Source organism: Biomphalaria glabrata, chromosome 4 (genome assembly GCF_947242115.1).
Source record: "Biomphalaria glabrata chromosome 4, xgBioGlab47.1, whole genome shotgun sequence".
In the NCBI taxonomy this organism is placed as follows: domain Eukaryota; kingdom Metazoa; phylum Mollusca; class Gastropoda; family Planorbidae; genus Biomphalaria; species Biomphalaria glabrata.
The window spans coordinates 45,209,069-45,230,484 of NC_074714.1; the positions used below are offsets into that span (position 1 = coordinate 45,209,069).

A 21,416-nucleotide genomic window follows, 5' to 3' on the forward strand; every position below is an offset into this window, starting at 1 on the left:
GGAAGGAATTTATCTCTGGAATGAAGAATAAACATTTTGATACTGCATCATGTGAAGGTCCAAGAAAAAAATAATTATGTATAGTCTGATTTATAGTTGGCTTATGAGGTGATTGAAGAGTATAGGTTCAACATAGACATTTGATTCATCACAAGAGGTCCACATAGAATATAATTGAATAGTCAACATGACAGTGGCATAATTATATAATAGTTACTTTAGGTCTACTGGTTTAAAGTTGAAAGAGTCAAAAGGTAGTCCTTTTCTCTTGTCATTGAAGCTTTGTTTAAAAAAAGACAAACTATTTCTCAAGGATGTATCACTACTAGTCCATCATTTAGTCTATTGCACAACTTATTGTATTCACCATTTTCTTGTATAATGAGCTCACATTTTGTAAGTTAATGTATTACCCTGAAGTTTATTATGCTATAATTCTGTACGGGATTATTTCTCCTGACTTTGTGACAGGGATAGGTTGTTACCCTTCCCATTACTAAATTATTTGTCTTCATTTGTATTGTCATTTTTAATTGGCTTTTTTTCTCCTCCCCTTTCTCCTCACTTCCCCCCTGTCTTGTATTACATTTAGAATTGTTGTTTTTAAAGGCTTCCCTTGGACCAAGTTGTTTTCCAATGGGCTCTTAAGTACAATAGTTTGCCATTGTTGTTTTTTTTTTTAGCTACTGACTTAACATAGGCCTACTGTTTGTTCAGTATGGCTGCCTTGTCTTTCCATAAAGTATTCCCTTGATGAGACATATAGAGGCAGGTATATTCTAGGACATCATTTCAGACCTCCTTCTTTGAGTAAAAATCCCCATAAAAACTTAAGAGTTCCCACTTTCCATGTAGCACTTAATAAAATATCTAAATCAAAAGAAAGAATTCAATCATCACTCCATTGAGCAATTTTTTTTTTTCAATGAATATAGATGATGCAGGCTTTAAGACTGGGTTGACTAATAGATTTAAAAGAGAATCTTATATAATAGATTTGACAGTTTCTGAATCTGGTGTTTATTGTTTTGTATAACAGTTATACTTTGTGGAACTGTAAATATATTTTCTTTATCATGATTTAGAAATGATGGAGATATAAATAACATTGTAGGTAGTCATCATTGATTGTGCTTGAACTGTAGGAATCAATATGGCCTTATAGGCTTCATGTATATAAACGGCTAGAAAACTATATACACATGCATATAATATATTATACGTTTATATGCATTAATACATTTGTTATAAAAAAATTATTAAGATAGTGCTTTTGTTTTTAAAGAAAATTTAGTTTTTCTATTATATTGTTTGTGTTTATGTTTCAAAAATCTTTTTTTTAACATAATTCTGTGCAGATTGAAACATTATCATAAATGAAGAACTTATTAAGGATTGATTTTTGAGATTGATTGTCCTACCAAAAGTTTAATCTTCCAGTGACACCAAATGAAGTGTAAATGAGGAGTGCATAATGTACAAACAGAATTGAATGGAAGCCTAGAGACTTTCTGGTGAAAATGGAGCGTATATATAGAAAAAGTTAAAACCTCTGAATTACTTGAATCAAATATTTATTTTGTTGTGGATTTTTTTATAAACTGATCAATTATTGTTGTTTAAATACTCCGGATGTATGATTACTACATTTTAATTAAATTATGTAAATTATCTTTTCAAACAATAATTTTGTGTTATGGTAAGCATCAGGGGAGATAATCCAGGTTGAAAATTTTTTAGAAGCAGAATTGACTGTAACTTTTAGTGGTTAAGTAAAAATGAATATTGGATAACAAATAGCTCTAACGAAAGACTGAGACTGTCAATATGGAAAGTCAAAAATAAATGATCTATATACAGTAGGGTTTATCTTCCTGAGACTTGGTGAAGTGAAGCACCGAACTGTGGATCATTTCATTCTCATTACTGTGAAGGATTTCACGAGTCGTTAACAGTTTGACCACAACCCTAACATTACCTGCACACAAATGGCACCAGCGGAAAGGGGAGGGGGGGAGGGGTAATTGAAAATGTTGACAAAATGTCCAAAGTTAAGACCATCATGCATCAGTTTAATCATCTGTTTCCTGACGAAAGCCTTGCCTTCATTTGATCGTGTAGACTGCATACATCACCAAAGTAGCTTGCACTCCATGTGTTTAGCATGCCTTTGTTTTGTCATGAATGGGGCGAAGTCTTTTGTGCGTGCCGTGTACAGGCCTAAAAGATTGTTGTTTTTTAAATAAAGCCCATAGTTAATGTATTATATAAAAAATAGCCTTTAATTAAATTTAATATTTCATAAACGTCTGTGTTCTTGATGACTTGCTTAGTGGAGGCTGGTTTTGTTGCCTGGGTTTATAAATGAGGCGAGTGTCACGTGGTGAGGCTGCTGTGTTTTTTTGTATGTTCTAACATTCAGTGCCTGATCTTAGTATGTAGAGGCCCTCTGTGACATTGTTGTGGGGGTTACTACCTTCTTCAGTCTTAAATATATATGCACTTTATACAATTAATACTTGTAAAAGTCTGTTGTATTTATGAAGAAAGAAAGTGAGTACTTGCTTGTTTTGTTAAATTTAATGTAACTACGGGGCTAATAGAATTGTTTGATATTGTGTAATTGTCTTTGCTGACTCTACGAGTGCGTTTGTTGCTTCGTTTGTTGCGTTGTGTTATTTAGTGGTGTCTTTGCGTCCAGTGTTGTATCCCTCTATAGGTTTTACTGCGGGACTAAGCAGAGAAGTTTATGACTTCTGGGAAACTCGAGAAGTGTTCATCTTATTGCACCCCCCTCTCCCTAACAAAAAGTGATTTTTGATCGATTTTTTCATTACATTGACATAGGTCCTACCCACTGCTGAGCGGATTCCAAGTACCGGTAGTTTTGTTTTCCTTTTGGTAGTTGTGGTGTCTTCTTGACCTTTGAATGCAATCTTAAAGCACAGAGAAAAAGACTACGTTGTGTTTTATGTTTGGTTGTTAGTTTCTTAGCCCTACACCTGCGTCAAAAAACAAACTAGTTTGGTCACTGCTAGGTGTCTCCCCTGAGATACTGTGTACTCCAAAAATTTTGTATTACAATCCTTATTACTAGTTATTGTTTGTTCTCCAACTCTAACAGTAGGTCCTTTTCAAATATAGTGTTAATATTGGGTAAGTATTGGAGACAAACATTTTGACATTCTCTTGAGTCGAACGTTCGGTGCCAGACAGTAAAATGCTCTTCTTTGGGAAATGAGATGTTTTAATTTGACAAGCGTTGCACAATATCAAGCCTTGACAGCTTCTCTTAATCCAAAGTTGAGCACACATCTATTTGCTCTGTGCACAGGTGAGACTGGAGCGGTTCACACACACCTAGAACAAAAATAGTTTCTTTAAAATCACACCTTGACTATAAATATTTTTTAAAATTTTTACAAAAAAAAAAAAAATGACGAATATAAAAATGGCCCATATGCATATATTTATATTTTAGACGCAGCTACATTTGTTTGTTTTGTAAAATGTTAAACATGTTTCGGATGTTCCTTTAGAGTTAAGATAATTTACTTCTTAGTCGAAACCTCCAGCAAAACGACGGGGGGTGGGAGCGGGCAGGGTTTGAATACGGGACCATCTATAAATCTGAATGACAGTCCAATTGCCAACTGCACGATCGGGCAACTATTCTAATCCCAACATAATTATATTGGCCTAACAAATGATTCTACTTAATGAAGCTGGTGGAGGTCTGTCTCTTTCTTTCTCGTTACGCTTCATATTTCTCAAGAGTCTAGTATTTGACATTTGTATATTTGAGAACGTACTCGAAGCTGGCACTGCTGGTCTTCAGGCCTACGTATGTTCATGTCTACTTATTGATTCAACAAAGAAACATTTGAGCCGAGTGCGGTAATTCCCGCTAGATCTGTGTAATTTGTTTTTCTTTGACCTCATGCGGAAAAATTGTATTGATAAAAAGACGTAATCCAAATTTTATTTTTAGAGGATTAAATAATTCATTTAAAAATATAAAGGGCAACCCAGAGTTTTCACTGTGTGGCCAAAAGCTAGTTGTTGTTTTTTTTTTCACCAAAAGATATACATTAACTGTAAAATTTCTAGGAAAATCGTTTGAGCCGTTTTCGAAATACCCGTCCAACTTCCGATTTCCCCTCCAACCAACACATGAAAGAAATGCAAGCTTAACGTAGGAATTGTAAAAAAAAACCAACAACTTTCTAAACTAAACCTGGGTGTCCCGTTGCGTTCAGAATCAAGTGAATGCCGCTGTTTGGTGTCCAGGTACAAGTAGGATCTCCCAGCTCAAATCCATTAGTCATCCCATCACTGTCCGAGTCCAATCTACAGAGAGATTCAGTCCACTGAAAGCCAGCTGATTGGAAGTCCTGAAAACCAAGGGAAAACAATTGTGCAGAAGAGTTGCTAGCATTTCATTGTTACTTAACTCTCCATATTGTTTAGAGAGAATGTAATGGAGAAATACGGGGGGTGGGGATAAAAAACGATTAGAATGCACTGTACGTTAACGATCTGTAACATTACTTACGTAGCCAAATGGATTTAATTCTCCCCATCCGATCGGGTCAAAGTGACCAACAGCCTCCCACACGCCACCGGAAGGACACGGGTTACGTACATGGTTTCCATTTGGTATGCGAGCTCTGAGAGATGGGAAGCAGTTCACAGCAAGAACAGCGGAGGACATAAATATCAACACTTTAGTAACAACCTGATGATGATGAAACAAGCAAAATAAAAAAAATTAAAAAAAAAACTTTTTTTTTGCTTAATATTTTTAGATTTACTTCCCTTTTTTAAAAAATAAATTAAATTAAAGCTAATTAATTGGTTAATTTTTTGATTGATTCATGTTTCGTGATTTATTCGTGAATAATTGTGCAAAGTGTTTCAACTTGCTTGATTCGAGAATGGGTGGTAGTAGACTTCAAAGATTTGTATGAGACAGAGTGAGTTGATAAGCCTAATAAATAAAAGGAGAATAAAGGTTCCGAAGATTGAAAATAAATACATTGTTTCACAAGACTACACAAACAAAGCTTCGTGTCGACCGGCCTTCTATTTAAGTTTTCTTTTCGCCTTCTGCGTCTTCAACAAGGGCTTTTTGGGGGTCTCAAATGTGTGTCCCATATGTTACGGAGAGTGTGTGTGTGTGTTTCTATGGTAACGGTGGGAAGAGGTTAGCGATTGATTGTGAATGATGCAACATAGGTGGCATTGTCGTCATTTGGTCTTAGTTAGGACAGACGACTCCAGAACGTGAGACTGAAAGGTTGTGTTATTGTAGTGAGTTAGATTTTGCTAAAGAATATTATTACTAAAGTCTACTATATTTATTTAATCCTATGTACTTCATTTTGTCTATATTATAAATAAAGTTATATTTAGTATTGTTGGAAGTTATTCTAGTTATTTGAAGTTTTAAGATCTATTGCGCCCACAACCAGCAGTTTGGTTCTACAAGTCAACGACCGGCAACACCACCATAGCCTTTGTGAGAGATTTCCAACGATTTCATTCCATGAAATTCTATTTCTAATGTCGAAATATAGTTTAGGCTGCACGATAGCATTGTCCCCCTTACAGCTGATAAAATAAGTTCTTCACCAGTAGTGAACGTCTTTCAATGAATAAAGAATTGTTTTTGTCCATCTAGAATAGAAGCTAGTCCTATGAACTGTTGCAGTGACGGTGTGTTCAAATAGTTTTCTTTGAAGAAAGAAACGTAAAATCGTATCTTTATTTTTTTGTCCCTATGGATTTTTACTAAATGTTCCCTTAAGCTTCATTGAATGATTTTAACATAGTTTTATTACACAGAAGACATCTAGATAAAGTAGGCTTACTATTTCTTAGTGATTTTTTATTATTTTATATTTAAACCTTGCGCGGGATACATAACGTTGTTCAGGGACATCAAAATCAATTTTAATTTTGTGCGTAACCCCTGAATGATACTGGGGACCCCTTGGGGTACACCGATACCACTTTGAGAGCCACTGTTCTACACCTACGATCCAAAAAAAACTTTCTTTTTCTCAGCGTGTAGGAATCACACACACACGCACACACACACACACACATGCTTTAAGGGAGACCACTCGTTATAGAAGGCCTGAACACTGACCTGTAGCGTCACAACTTGTGGGCAGTTTAGGCCAATAGTTCGTTGCCACGCCGAACTGACCTGTGACGTGGCAACGAGCTACTGGTCTAAACTACCCACAAGTTGTGAATTTGCATGTCAGTGTTCCGGCGTTTTAGAACGCATGGTCTCTTTGTAAGTCACACAAAAAGTGAGAACTACCATGAGTCCACTGTGGGCTACATCAATGTTTGTTAGAAACGTACAGTTTCTTCTTTAGTGTCTCTCTGTTAGCAGACGTGATAAACAGCTCAAAGTCTCCACAAACAAACTACATTGAAGGATAAAACATCAAAGTAATCGATAATTTCATCACATTTATCAATTGAATCAACTTACCATTTGTATTTGATGGTCTAAGTTAAAACTCCACAACATGGATTCATAATTCATTCATTAGTCACAGCGATTGTGTCAAGCTAATTATATTATTCAATTTTAAAATTTATTTTTGTCTATTATAGACGTAAGCTTATCATAGGACATTTATATGCGCGGTGAAAATAAATGAACTTAATTATTGTTCCATAAAATAAGAATTTGATCTACTGCGAGAGTTTCATCGTTATCTAACCTTCACCCTTACATTATAATAGAAAGATTCATAGAATGGCAATCACATACACACTACGGCGAAAGTCTGTGTTATAGATAGAACAAGAGTAGGCCTACATAATCCAAGATTCTTTTATCTCGACTTCTTATCATTAGGACCTAGCATGTAATGTGCACTTTTTTATAAGTAGGCTTCTATTTTTCAGTTTCAAATGAACACAGAGGGTTAGAACCTATATCACATCCGAAACTCTGCAAGCAGGGCCGGCCTTAGGACACTGCATCCTTGTTGGAAATCTACAATCTACTGTAGATGGCTCTTATAGTTAATTTTGTGATTAGTAAAGTTTTAATAAATGCAAAGACGAATTCATTTTCTTTTACAAAATCTTAATTTTCACTTATTATCCTTATCTATACCCAGACTGGGCCCCGCGCAATCCGTTTCGCATAGGGCTCCGCAATCTGTAGGACCGGCCCTGTCTGCAAGGGTAGATAAGATTCAGTTTACGGGTGTAGAGAAATAAAAGGGGTCTCCAAGGAAAAGTTATAATAATAATTTGTTACAAACTGTTGACTTAAGAATGTGTATATATGTATTGTTTCATATGTTATGTGACAAAATATGTAGGTCACAGCTGGGACTGCGTAGCCACGGGAAATACTGCATTCCTCACTGATCTTCGGACTCGAAGACTAGCCTTATTATTATTATTATGTTTTTCATAGTCTAAATGCTAAATGAAAAAAAAAATGCAATAGTTGAACAACCAAAACTTCAATTCCATTGAATCTAAAGCCGGCCGTAGCCTACATTGATGGCGTATGTCTACAAACATTTATCGCCCCCTTTCTGCACCCCCCCCCCTTTTTCCCATTTACTAGAGTGTGATTTGTGAACAAAGGGCACTTTACATTCAATTGATTTTATCTACGGTCGAGTGAATGGATGAACTTCACGCATCACTGCTTTAGAGTAGGCGGAGTTTAAAACGTGGCGATCCTAGAATGGTTCTAAATAAAATAGGCCTACACTAAATATAGGTCTATAACTAAGACAGTTTTTTTTTGTTGTTTTCTTTTGCAACAAGAAATCGATGAAGATGACATGGGCCAAGATGGACAGTTTAGAAATAATAGGCTCATGCAGTAGATGCTTGTCGGTATCAGAGCGATGAATTAGAAGATACAGTCATTATTATTGATTTTATCTATGTGGGAAGCACATTATCTAGTGACGCATCATTTTCAACAGAAGTTGATAATCATCTGACTAAGGCTGGTAGCGCTTATGAACACCTCCAAACGAGTGTGTGGCAGAATAAATCGCTCCGTCTGTCTACACAGGTTCTCTCAACCCTTTTAAATGGATGGACCTGTGACATGGGTAGGCCTACTATACAGAAAGTAACTTTAGCTTACACCAAACTTGTCTGCTCTTTATCATGGGCATAGGATGGCAAGACCACACTACAAACAACAATGTTCTTGCTAATGCCGGTATGGACAGTGTAGACTGTAGAGCGGCTTCTTTTAGTTCGACAGCTACGCTGGGCAAGGCACTTATCCCTTATGGGGGACGACCATATGTTATAGGCAATTTATTCTTGACGGCCGTCATAAACCCCTTAAAGACCAGCTTAGGCGACAACAGTTTACATTAACTAACATGGAAGAGTGCAGCAGGCAGCTTCCGAACGAGCCTTATGATAATTAGTAATAATTATTGTGAGTTTTGTGTTAAGGTGCCGCTTCAGACAGTTAATCCTTGTATTTATGAAGACACACACACACACAGAAATATATGGACGGAACCAAAGAAAAAAATTTAGCGGAAAATTCTTATGCGCTTTATTAAATAGATTTAAAAAAATGGAAAAATCCTGCGAACTCGCTTTTCATCCATAGACATAGACCTGTGACGTGGTAACGAGCTATTGGTTTAAATGGCCCACATGTTGTTACGTTGCAGGTCAGTGTTCAGGCCTTCTATAATGATTGGTCTAGCCTACAGTCTCCCACTAACCACTGGAAGGACATAGGTTACGTACTGAGTTTCCATTTGGTATGAGAGTTCTGAAAGACGGGAAGCAGATCACAGCAAGGACAGCGGAGGACATAAATATTATCAATTTAGGAATAGCCTTCGGGGAAATAAAAAAAAAAAAACAGAGTTTACAAAACAATACTGACGAAAGCATTAAAATAAATCAAAGTTTTGGGCACAGACCTTTATAGGTTTGTGGTTTTGGGTTTTACACCAATAGTAGAATAAGCGTACTCTGTTTGGGACCCCTCAGTTCAAGAAAATACAGAGAAACTAGAATAGACGCAAAATAGAGCCGTGAGATTTATAGCAAATGATTATTTACACTTGATTAGAGTGACACCATTAGTAAGATCACTTAAATTATAGACACCAGAACACAAACAAAAGTGGTGACTAAACCATAACTTAGAAATACAAAAACACAACCTATTGAAATACCGGTAGGGCCTACTTATAAAAAAAAAAACAACACAAAGATAATGGTACATTTCTTATTCTAATTCTGTATGCTAGGACAAAGTCGTTCACGTTCTCTTTCTTTCCTTAGTACAATTAGAGCATGGACCGGGTTGCCTGCATCAGACATGAAAACCAATGATTAGCAGAGTTTAAAGTCTGTAATTAACAAGCCAAACTAGGGATACGCGTAGGATGTAATTATCTTCTCTTTTGGAAGGCACGTCTGCAATTCGTAAGATAACTAGGCCAGCCGTGAAAGAAGACCTACATAGCTTTGGAGAAAAGAAAACTAAATAATTATAGAAACTCTATGAACTCAACCTCGAGACCCTGAACTTATAATATCTAGGAGGATTCTTGTTACCAGTCGATGGGAGGAAATACAGCCACACATTTGACATTGTTAATGGTTTACAATGAATTTCGCTTCCTATTAAAACATCTCGATTCGTCAGAGAATAACTATGGAATCGATGATAATCGATGATAATAATAATAATACTAATAATACAGAATACAAAGCTTTAATATGTCAGCGGAAAAGCATACGTGTTAGGTTCAATTCTTTCCCACCAATACTTTACAATGAATCATTGTGACACAAACGAGGCAGCAATAACTGCAAAGGTTTCACAGTGGACATTTTAGTAGCTTGGTCTAGACCTTTTTTTTTTCTTAAATAGTTCTCATAGCTGTTTGTCGTAGTGTTATTAGACTGGTTAAAAGTTAACGAGTAATAACATCTTGTACCATGGACATAGCCAGGATTTTTTTTTGGAAGGGGGGCGGGTTTGGGGGGATTTTGCCTCCTCCCCCCCCCTCCATATATATATGTGTATGTATGTGTGTGTGTGTGTGTACACACACGTAATTATTCGTTATTACTTCCGACCCTTCATTCTTTCGGAAGACGTTTATTGTACCATAGATTAAGTTCTTCCTGGAGTTAGTGGAACAGCTGTAGACATCCCGCCTTTGCCGGTCAATAAAGAAAATTAAAGCGAAAAATCAGTCACAAAATTCCACCACCCCCTTTTTTATGGGGGGGGGGGGATTTCATTTCGGGAAGGGGTTGAAAATGTATCAGTTGACATTAGTAAATCTACAACGAATTTCGGCTACGCCTATGCCTTATACGTTGATATATTTCTTAAGTATGTACCAAAAACAAATCAAGCACACCCACATTTTAATTACTAATCTTAAAATTCAAGTTTTGCGGGTGGAAAAAACGTAATCCCTTATCCCTGTAATTATGAAAATTATACTTTGCTGAAATATTTGTTTATATTTCTTAAACAATTGTTTCTACACCTGCATACACGTTTTAATAAGATGAATATTTTTGTTATAACTTAGCATAAATATGTTTTTATTATGCCCTTTCTGCAATCAGTAGATTGAATGCTACAAACTTTCAGCTCTTTTCGTCATATTGAGAACCACTGATTTGTGTGTGTGTGTGTCCAGGATATATAAAGTTATAGGTCTACCATTTAAAATATCGCGCTCCTCTCTCTTTCCGAGCGTGTTTCATTTTTCGCCTCTCTTCCTTCCCTCCCTTGTCATCAGCTATCATTGACGGGAAGCAAAAAAAAAAAACAAACTTCCCGCCTCCCTCAGTTTAGTCTCGTGTCTCATTCAAAGACAAAAAATGTGTGTGTGTGTTTGTGATATTTTCAACCAGGTAGTTTAAGGACTTAAAAAAAAATACAGGTAAATTTCACTATGCACTTTTGTTTTCAGTGTATCTCCTATGACTCAGTGTACATTTTAAAGCACTCGTTGATTCATACACATGATCTCGTTCTAAAGGTTTCACTTTTTTAATTCGTTTCGAAGTCTGTTCAGATCAAACTCTTAATATGTTGAGACAGGTATTTAGACTTTGAAACGTTAATCCTCACACCACCAAGCCAATCAAAGATAACTTCTTCAAAGGGCACTGCTTAGGGAATGGCAACAGAACTTGTGTTTGTAGGCCTACTTGACGAATCTTAAGCTTGACAATGCCAGAGCAATAGTAGTTGCCAAAATAGATGATCAATTAATCGCTTTGCGACTGAAAGAGACCATAGAATAAAATCATAATAATTAAATACAAAAGCTGAAAAAAAAAAAAAACAAACACCCACAGAATAATAAAATGAATCGTGTATTTAATTTGTGTAAGGTTATTAGGCGACTATACCGAGTGCATAAACAAACTAGATCTTCGAGGTAGTGGCGTTGCAACCATAGCATGCAATCTGGCTCTTGTAAGGGGAAAATGTGCTGGATGTTTTAAATTATCGTAGATTTGTTTCTCTTAAATTCTATTTCTGGTGTCCGAGCAAAATAACAAATCGATGTCAATCTTATTACTTTAGTTAAAAATCCATTAAAGAAAGGTAACTCTTAAATTGTCAGTACAAAGTCTAATTGAAATCTAACTTGTTTAGATTTTTTTATAATAATAATAATAATAATAACTAGTAACCAGGGTAAAAATGGAATATGAGATAAAGTTATGTTTGTTTTTGTTTTAACTGTTATTTCTTTCCATAATATTACAGTACATATTCACTAGTTGAACTACATAAATTAATAGTAAAAGTAAACAGTTAAATTACAAATATTACTACCACCGTTAAATGTTTACATCTGTAGATGTCGCAAAGTTATAACACATCAATACCGACCAAAAAAATACTAGGCTGATAACACATTATCTTACGAGTTATTAATCCATAATGTTGTATACTTCACCCGCTAGTATATACAAAGTAATTTTGAAAACTGAGCTCGATATCACAATTGACTTTATACTGCGGTTTCTATACTTGTGACAAGTAATGCGCATTCACAATATTTCATGATTAAGCCTGTGACTCGGGATCCTAGCAAATTTCATGGTTGACCAATGACAGGGGCGGACTGGGTGTCAAAATTGGCCCGGGCATTACCATATAACCCGGCCCACAAATGACATGTCATATTATATGTGTATAATATATGTAGATAAAGTTTGATAATGCATCAGATACTGGATGTATGCTTGCGTAGGATTACATACTGTATTTTATTTATACATGTATGTAGTCTGAAAACTATTAAAAGTTCAATAGCAGTCTTAATAAGTTTGAAATGAATATATTGTTATATCTCTGCTCCCACATTGAAGCGTATGGTGCGTACCAGGGCACTGTTAAAGACTAGTGAGTGGGTAGAAACAAGATGGTGGACTGTTGATTCCAACCAAGTAGATAGAGAGACAGAATAGAGGTTAGAAGCTTAGAACCGCCTGAGTTGTAGAAGGGATCATTGCCAGTGTGGTAAGCGGGTCAGAAGCAGTGTAGTTTGTCTGGTCAGGAAGAAGTCTTGTGAGGAAACTGGAAAGGGTCATTCCTGTTAGTGTATGTATACTATTGTTCCTGAGACACCTAATGTAACCTGTTTTAGTGGCAAGACAGAGAACCCTGTTGGAACGATAAGACATAGGCGGCAGCAGTGAACGGTGTATGTTAGTGGAAGGCAGTGGCGGAGACAGTGAACCCTGCAGGCCAGAGCAGCTAAATGAACTCATAAGACTTTTATGTGGTGATCGTCTAATACCTTGTAAAAACAATATCTCTTCACTTTTCTCTTTCGTGGAGTGTTTGCCCTCGGTTACAATAGTCTTAAATGTTACGTTATGATTTTACTTATAGATGACAGATGTTACTTTAAAAAAAAAGAAGATAATTGCGTCCTAGGCATTTCATGTGTCATGTCACTAGGTGTCTGATAAGTCGTTGGTTTTCCTGGCTGACCCAAACAACCTATTCCATTTAAAGATTAGAGTAAGCAGAACGGTTAGAAGGGAACTTATTCTGAAAAGCTCTTGCTTCGTCTTAGTTACTTAGACTTTTATAAGAATGTATCATGGCCCATTATTTATAGGGCCTGATTTAAGTATGGGTTTTTGTGGAGGCCCCCTACAGACTAAAAATGCGAAATACCTAGGTAGTATAAATGAAAAAAATTGTCATGGAATCCCCATATTGATGAAACTATCAAAAAATCAAACAAAATATTAGGGTTTATTAAAAAGAAATTTCTATAAATCAAATAAGAACATAAAACAAAAATGTTATTTAACCTTGGTTAGGACCCCTCAACTCAAGAAAACATCAAAAAACTGGAACAGACACAAAATAGAGCAGTGAGATTCATAACAAACGAATATTCCCATTTGACTAGAGTAACACCTTTGGTAAAATCACTAAATTTGGAAAGCCTTCAGGACAGAAGACTCAAAAGTAAAGTAGCAATTATACATAAAACACTCAACCATATTCTTCATATACAAAAACAAAATTTAATAAAATACTCAGAAAAAACACAAAGATAAAGACACACTCCTCGTTCCATATGCTAAGACAAATGTGTACAAATGCTCCTTCTTCCCTAGCGCTATTAGAGCATGGAATGGGTTGCCTGAGCTAGCCAGGAAAACCAGTGACTTGGCAGAATTTAGGTCATTGGTTAATATGCGGTTAAAATAGATGACTAATGTATGACGCGTAGGACATATTCATCTTCTTTTATGAAGTAACGTCTGTATTATATAAGATAAGAAATGTATTTCTTTGTAAGGAGTCTTGGCTTTGACCATTAACCCATTATTTATTATTATTATTTTTAAAACAATTAGAATACCAATAAGCCGGACAATTTAACACAGAAACAGAGAGCCCTGTGACCGCATTACAAAACTACGCAAAAATGTCAGTAACATTTACTTTTAGACTATGTGTGTCAGTAAATAATATACCTGTTTAAATCAATTACGTTAATCTGTCTCTGTTACTGTTAGTAACACTATTCTGCCTATGTGAGCCAATAACACTAATCTGGCCATGTGAATCAATAACATTATTCTGCCAATCTGAATCGGTAACATTATTCAGCCCATTTGAGTCAGTAACACTATTCTGCCTGTGTGAATCAATCACATTATTCTGCCCATGTGAATCAATAAACTTGTTCAGCCTATGTGAGTCTCCTTGTGTAGGCTCTAAGTGTGTGAATGTATTTGCTTTGCCTCTCATACAGGTACATACTCCAAAAATTGAATAATTCAGCCGACTGCATTTTACAAAGCCCACTCAATTCAGCCGACTGCATTTTACAAAGCCCACTCAATTCAGCCGACTGCATTTTACAAAGCCCACTCAATTCAGCCGACTGCATTTTACAAAGCCCACTCAATTCAGCCCATCTCCTTCCTTGTGTCCAAGTCTACATGTATCTAAATTTACCCTCAATCCTGATCCCATGTATTCACAGGATATCCTCATCCCATCTCGTGCATTGCCCATTAAACCTGTTGACCCTACCGTCTGTGTGTTATCAGATCAAATCCTAAGCGTTACTGTAACAAAGGTATCAATGAAGAATGTAGAGTATATCCGCATAGTATTTACTCCAATTTTATTTGTAAGCATCCACCGTCTAAAATATCTATAAATAAATTGGCCAGATTTTTATGGCTGTTTAATTCTCCTAGTATTTGCATAGATGTCGGTTAAATAAAATTATCAATCAAAATCAAGGATAAGTAACGCCTCAGATTTTTAGCACACTAATGATCACATTTCATTTCAGTTCCTTAATATTTAGTTACACGCCAACGACGTGACACATTGAAAGCCCACCGTTGATGGGGAAATATATCAACCGAAACCACAATAGCGTAACCTCAGCTATGTTCTCTATTTGAGTTTTGTAAAATTAAAATAAAATGCGAGAACAAAATGTGTCAAGGAGAAATAGACAGACATTTTGTTCACACTATAGTTGTTTCAGTTGTTTAGTTGGGATCGGTCATGGAATGAAATAGATTTTTTTATCCCTTGTTTTTTGTTCAGCGCGATTTCATGCTTTTAGCTTTCTCAGTAGGCTACGCTATGATCCTATCACTTGTCTGGGGAAAAAAAGGGGGGGGGAGAGAAAGAAGGTGGTATCTGGGTGAGTGTTAATGTAATCGCTTCTTAAGTGCATTCTTTAAAAAAAAACCTGAATTCGAACTCGAGGGCTCAAGCCTCTTCAGGCCAATACACTAACCACTGTGCCAGCGAAGTGCTTATGAAAATAGAAGGTTTTATAGTTATCTATTGTTATTTTCAAACTTTTAAGCGCCGACCTATTTCTCTTTACAAATTATAAAGATGACTAATTCAATTTAGACCTTTACATCAGTCAAGTACAATTTCTTTCCCTTGTTCGATGCCAAACAAAGTAATAAATTGCCAATAGTTTATTAACTATTTATTTTTTTATTTTTTTTTTATTGATAATGGTTTTGTCAGGTAAAAGAAATAATGGAGAAAATGTTCACCTTGATCCAAGATTTGGTGTGGGGGAAATAACGTGTTCAAATGTTTTACCAGACAGAGTAAGTTGATATAAGATTTGTAAACATATATGAATTACTTTTTCAGAAAATCCACACACACATATATATACATATATATATATATATATATCCAAATCTCTCATTAAGTAGCATTTATTACTTTTATTTCGAAATCAAACAAATTAATCAATCACCAACAATAAATCTACTAATTGTTTACTTTTTAAAAATTGATTCATTCAATAAATAATTGTGCAAAGTTTTAACTTGATCCAAAAATGTGAAACGGGAGCAAAAACATGTTGAAACTTTTTATCAGACAGACGGAGTGAATGATATAAGCTTTGTAAAAAAAATATAAAATCTGTCTTAGAGTAATGGCAAGTCCAAGTCCGAAATACAAGCTGTACTATTTCAACTTTCGCGGTCGTGGAGAACTGATTCGTCTGCTGCTGCACACCGCTCAAGTAGAGTTCATTGACCACAGAGTGCAGCCTTCTGATTGGCCAGAGTTAAAACCAAGTAAGTTCTTATATAGATTACGACATTAAAACTCAAAATCCATATACTGACCCTTGTTCTATAATTACGAGTATAAGTCGATCCCCGGCGTATCATACGCCGCTATTTGACGAAGTATTCATTAAGGCAGCGTATTGTCGAGCTGTTTTGTATTGTATTGTATGACTGTGCTTCCGTAAGAACAACGGACAGGGCGTCACCATAGTTATTCCAATGTTAGTAAACAAAGCTTACAGCCATCTTGCCAAGTTCGAGAGCAACAGTTTCGTCGATGACATTTTTCCAGAAATATGCGACTGATAGAAATAAACAGTTAGCTGATGCAGGAATTTCGACTACATTGAAAGACCTGTTGACTCCACGAGACAAATGTGAAGCGAAAATATCAAAACAAAGCTACAGAAAAAACATGAAACTATTTTAATGACACCAGATATTGAAGTGTGTAAAAAAAATACACATATAAATGTAGTCAAATATAGAATGTATAAAGAGAAAGATTACTTGTTCTCCCGGAATGGCTAACTAGCCTATCCTGCCCAAAACTTAGTGGTTTAGGCGCCAGTTACTCGCCTTCGCCCCTTCTCCTGTTAGTGAAAACAGTTTCGCCGGGCTCAATATCTGTGCCATATATAAAGGCCAAGAGTTGGACTGGTTGTCAGTGGCTAGAGACGCATGCCATTAGGGAACATTTTATAGGTAGTGAAGTGCTTATATCCATAACGACTTCCGGCCATGATAACCCTGCGGAACCAGTAGAGTTTGACTCTCTAATTAGCATGTACAATTAAGTTAACACATGGATACACGCAATACATAATTATCTTCTCTTTTGGAGGAATGTCCGTAATTTGTAAGATAACACCCCCACACCAGTCTTATGCCAGTTTTACTTAATTAGTAAAAAAAAAAAAGAAGTTTCATGTCAGTCATGTAGTCTATTTCTTACTTTTCCAGAAACACATCTGTTCAGCAGAGCGGTCCTTTTCAATTATGTGATTGATACACAATTAGGCCGACATAAGAAGGTCTATAAATCTGGAGAAGTTGACTTCTTTCACTGTTCTTTCATTTAGCTATTATCGAAAAAGTTTTTTAACATATGCACTCGTTTTGTACTTTGCTACTCTGAAGGTGTGGAGAAAAAAAAAAGGTTCTATTATAGGCCAACTGGTGTGCTAGCCACTTCTAAAAAAGAAATGTGCGTTCAACAATTGATGGGTACAACTAAATTCGTCAATGTAAAACATTTGTTTGCTGATATGAAACGCTCGATAATCACCGCTACTTTTAACTCTTTCTCTCCTAACTGACGATACCAGCGTTGATGCCACCAGAATGTGGTAAATAATTACGGAGAGAAAGAGTTAAGAAGTCGTAGCCAAATAAGGATTTAGTGTCATGCCAATATCTTCTGAAAGAAGTGAACTGAATGTGATGAAAAAGAAAGACTTTTTAAAATGTACTGATGTATAGATTTGTTTTTGAAAACTTTATCCTAGAGGAGGAAGGGGGCTACCATGTATGACGCGTAGTTCGTAATCATCTTCTTTTTTTGAAGTAACGTCTGTCTTATATAAGATAATATGATAAGATAGTTTTGCTACAATAAATGATAATTTCAAAATTATTTCACTTCCCACTTGTCAAAAACAAAGAAAAAATTCTCTAAACTTCTTGGTCACTTCTCTATGATACAGATACACCAGAGGGTCATGTCCCCTTCCTGGAGGTAGATGGTGTCCAGTACGGGGAAAGTCTGCCGCTGGCTCGTTACCTAGCCAAGAAATATAGTGAGTAGTTTCGCATTAAATTTTAGATCTTAATTACCCCTCCCTCAAGTACACTTTAAAGAACTGGTGGCTTGTATGGAAAAAAAAGGTGGGGGGGGGCGCTTGTCAGGAAAAATGAAATAACATTGTCGTCTTTAAAGAGTAGATGCTATCTGGCTAGAAATGCCATTGCCGTATGAAAAGAGTAGATGCTATCTGGCTAGAAATGCCATTGCCGTATGAAAAGAGTAGATGCTATCTGGCTAGAAATGACATTGCCGTATGAAAAGAGTAGATGCTATCTGGCTAGAAATGCCATTGCCGTATGAAAAGAGTAGATGCTATCTGGCTAGAAATGCCATTGCCGTATGAAAAGAGTAGATGCTATCTGGCTAGAAATGCCATTGCCGTATGAAAAGAGTAGATGCTATCTGGCTAGAAATGCCATTGCCGTATGAAAAGAGTAGATGCTATCTGGCTAGAAATGACATTGCCGTATGAAAAGAGTAGATGCTATCTGGCTAGAAATGACATTGCCGTATGAAAAGAGTAGATGCTATCTGGCTAGAAATGACATTGCCGTCTTTAAAGAGTAGATGCTATCTGGCTAGAAATGACATTTCCGTCTTTAAAGAGTAGATGCTATCTAACTAGAAATAGCCTTGAGATAATGTATTCTTTCGTTAAGCCAAAAGTTTTTTTTCTTAGGTTGGTGTAGAATAGATCGTATAAATTAATTTAAAAACTGCGTCCCAGAGCTTTAGTTGATCATTTGTCCATAGGCTAAAAAAATTGCATTTACTTGTCATACTTATTAATATTCTTAATCGACTTATTGAAATGTTGCTTCGTAGATTTGATGGGGGATACGGAGCTGGACCAACTAAACGCTGACATCATTCTCAACTATGTGGATCAGCTTAGACTTGATTATGTCCGTTTCAAGACTGACTCACTTCTGACACCAGAACAGAAGGTGAGAATTAAATTTAAGTTATCGAGATCTTGAAAGAATAATTTGACTAGTGAATAGCCGAGTTAAGTTAGTCGAGTATTTTCAATCGATAACTGAAAAATATGAGAACACAATTTTACGTTGTTTCAATAATATTCTAATTTCTAATTTTGATACATTGCACAGCAAATATTAGAAGAAAAATTTCAGAAACAAGATGTCCCAAAGTTTATGAACAAGATAGAGAAAAGATTGGTCAAAAGTACTTCGAAATATCTAGCTGGTGATAAAGTGAGTCGTTTAAATTAAATAGCCTAGTGGTATTAATACTCTATATTCAAGTATCTCAAATCCAATGTGTTCAACTCTTTGAGGGACTGATGGCTAATGAATGATTTGAGGGAGGTGGGGATGCTTTGCAAATAATTAAATTTCGGTCTGATACAATTTGTTTAAAGAGTTTATGATTATCTCGTGAGAAATAGTTTCAGATAATTTAAACATGGCAAGTAATTCTTAAACAAATCTTGAAGGTCTTCAATAACCTTGGTTTTGGCCTTCTTGACACATGGGCTATTGGAATTTAAAAGAGACCACCGCGTTCCAAGTAGACACAGTAGAATCTATTGTAGATACTGACAACCAGATTAATCCGATTCCAATTAGGAGTGGAATCATCCGACACAGTAGAATCAATTGTGGATACTGACAACCTAAGTTGGCCTCCTTCAGTCGTAGAACGACTATGGTTCATCTCGAACACTTTTCATATGGCTGTGGAGCCCTGTTTTGGAGAGATACTCCCGTCCACAAATATCGCATTTGGTGGTTGAGGAGTTGGCCATTTTTCGCATGACACGCTTTTCTTCCAGAGCTGAGGCCCATTTTTTTTCGCTGTCCATAGCTTTCTTGGTCACTGTCTCTCTCCATCTAGTGCGGTCTAGGTCTATGTCTTCCCAGTTTAATACTATTCTAATTGGGAGTAGAAAAGTTATGAAGTATTTTATTTCCTTCTCTTGCTAATTCATACAAAGAAATCCTAACATTAAGGTTTTTTTTTTTAAATTTTTTTTTTAAGTTTTCAATTATTTTTCTTTTGCAAATAAGCTCAGTATAGCAGACTTGGCCGTAGCAGACGTCCTTGACACATTCATCAAAGAAAACCCTTCAGTGTTAAACAGCTACCCCAGTTTGTCAGATCACAAGGCCATGGTCATGGGACTGCCACAACTGTCAAATTACTTATCATGCAGACCGGACACAAAATTGTGATCATGGTGGACATTGTGATATTGTAACGGGCATTTAGTTGCAAACATTCCTATGATAAAGTTTATATCATCACAAACATTGTTCCTTTATCCTCTGAATCTCATCAAGTCTTTATCATCACAAGCATTGTTCCTTTATCCTGAGAATCTCATCAAGTCTTTATCTCACAAGCATTTTTCCTTTATCCTGAGAATCTCATAAAGTCTTTATTATCACAAGCATTGTTCCTTTATCCTGAGAATCTCATCAAGTCTTTATTATCACAAGCATTGTTCCTTTATCCTCTCAATCTAATCAATTCTTTATCATCACATGCAATGTTCCTTTATCTTCTGAATCTTTATCATCACATGCAATGTTCCTTTATCTTCTGAATCTTTATCATCACAAGCATTGTTCCTTTATCATCTGAATCTCATCAAGCGTTTGTAATCAAAAACATTGTTCCTTTATCCTGTGAATCTCATGTCATTATTATCACAAGCATTGTTCCTTTATCCTGTGAATCTGATCAAGTCTTTATAATCACAAGCGTTGTTCCTTTATCCTGTGTATCTGATTAAGTCTTTATTATCACAAGCGTTGTTCCTTTATCCTGTGTATCTGATCAAGTCTTTATAATCACAAGCGTTGTTCCTTTATCCTGTGTATCTGATTAAGTCTTTATTATCACAAGCGTTGTTCCTTTATCCTGTGAATCTGATCAAGTCTTTATAATCACAAGCGTTGTTCCTTTATCCTGTGTATCTGATTAAGTCTTTATAATCACAAGCGTTGTTCCTTTATCCTGTGTATCTGATTAAGTCTTTATAATCACAAGCGTTGTTCCTTTATCCTGTGTATCTGATTAAGTCTTTATAATCACAAGCGTTGTTCCTTTATCCTGTGTATCTGATTAAGTCTTTATAATCACAAGCGTTGTTCCTTTATCCTGTGAATCTGATTAAGTCTTTATTATCACAAGCGTTGTTCCTTTATCCTGAGAATCTCATAAAGTCTTTATTATCACAAGCATTGTTCCTTTATCCTGAGAATCTCATCAAGTCTTTATTATCACAAGCATTGTTCCTTTATCCTGAGAATCTCATCAAGTCTTTATTATCACAAGCATTGTTCCTTTATCCTCTCAATCTAATCAATTCTTTATCATCACATGCAATGTTCCTTTATCTTCTGAATCTTTATCATCACATGCAATGTTCCTTTATCTTCTGAATCTTTATCATCACAAGCATTGTTCCTTTATCATCTGAATCTCATCAAGCGTTTGTAATCAAAAA

General features: G+C 35.8%; 2 protein-coding genes across 5 annotated transcripts; one reads left to right on the forward strand and one right to left on the reverse strand.

The window, feature by feature from the left end:
* Positions 1 to 3,226: 3,226 nt before the first annotated feature.
* LOC106066533 (temptin-like) lies at positions 3,227 to 6,822 on the reverse strand. The gene is made up of 4 exons (XM_013225593.2): positions 6,512 to 6,822; positions 4,556 to 4,738; positions 4,238 to 4,394; positions 3,227 to 3,360 (listed from the first exon to the last, which is right to left on the reverse strand). The coding sequence occupies exons 1-4, from the start codon at positions 6,563 to 6,565 to the stop codon at positions 3,293 to 3,295; spliced, it is 462 nt and encodes a 153-aa protein (XP_013081047.2). The 5' UTR covers positions 6,566 to 6,822; the 3' UTR covers positions 3,227 to 3,292.
* A 3,999-nt stretch (positions 6,823 to 10,821) lies between these two features.
* LOC106068714 (glutathione S-transferase 3-like) lies at positions 10,822 to 20,727 on the forward strand. 4 transcript variants are annotated; one of them, XM_056025294.1, is made up of 7 exons: positions 10,825 to 10,952; positions 15,569 to 15,654; positions 15,989 to 16,137; positions 17,838 to 17,930; positions 18,764 to 18,885; positions 19,051 to 19,155; positions 19,972 to 20,727. In XM_056025294.1, exons 2-7 carry the CDS (start codon positions 15,638 to 15,640, stop codon positions 20,134 to 20,136), a joined length of 651 nt encoding a protein of 216 aa, XP_055881269.1. In that variant the 5' UTR covers positions 10,825 to 10,952; positions 15,569 to 15,637; the 3' UTR covers positions 20,137 to 20,727. The 4 variants fall into 4 exon arrangements, with proteins under 4 accessions (XP_055881271.1, XP_055881273.1, XP_055881272.1 ...); XM_056025296.1 differs by lacking the exon at positions 15,569 to 15,654 and having other exon boundaries at positions 10,822 to 10,952; XM_056025298.1 differs by lacking the exon at positions 19,051 to 19,155 and having other exon boundaries at positions 10,823 to 10,952.
* The last annotated feature ends 689 nt before the right edge of the window (positions 20,728 to 21,416 follow it).

Excerpts from the sequence above, each read along its gene's own strand:
- LOC106068714 (XM_056025294.1), top strand. Across the intron at positions 16,138-17,837 it reads TTGGCCAGAGTTAAAACCAA|ATACACCAGAGGGTCATGTC; the intron begins GTAAGTTCTTAT and ends TCTATGATACAG. Across the intron at positions 18,886-19,050 it reads TTCTGACACCAGAACAGAAG|CAAATATTAGAAGAAAAATT; the intron begins GTGAGAATTAAA and ends TACATTGCACAG.
- LOC106066533 (XM_013225593.2), bottom strand. The coding sequence starts at position 6,565 with ATGAATTATGAATCCATGTTGTGGAGTTTTAACTTAGACCATCAAATA. Across the intron at positions 4,395-4,555 it reads AATTAAATCCATTTGGCTAC|GACTTCCAATCAGCTGGCTT; the intron begins GTAAGTAATGTT and ends CTTGGTTTTCAG. Across the intron at positions 3,361-4,237 it reads GAACGCAACGGGACACCCAG|GTGTGTGTGAACCGCTCCAG; the intron begins GTTTAGTTTAGA and ends TTTTTGTTCTAG.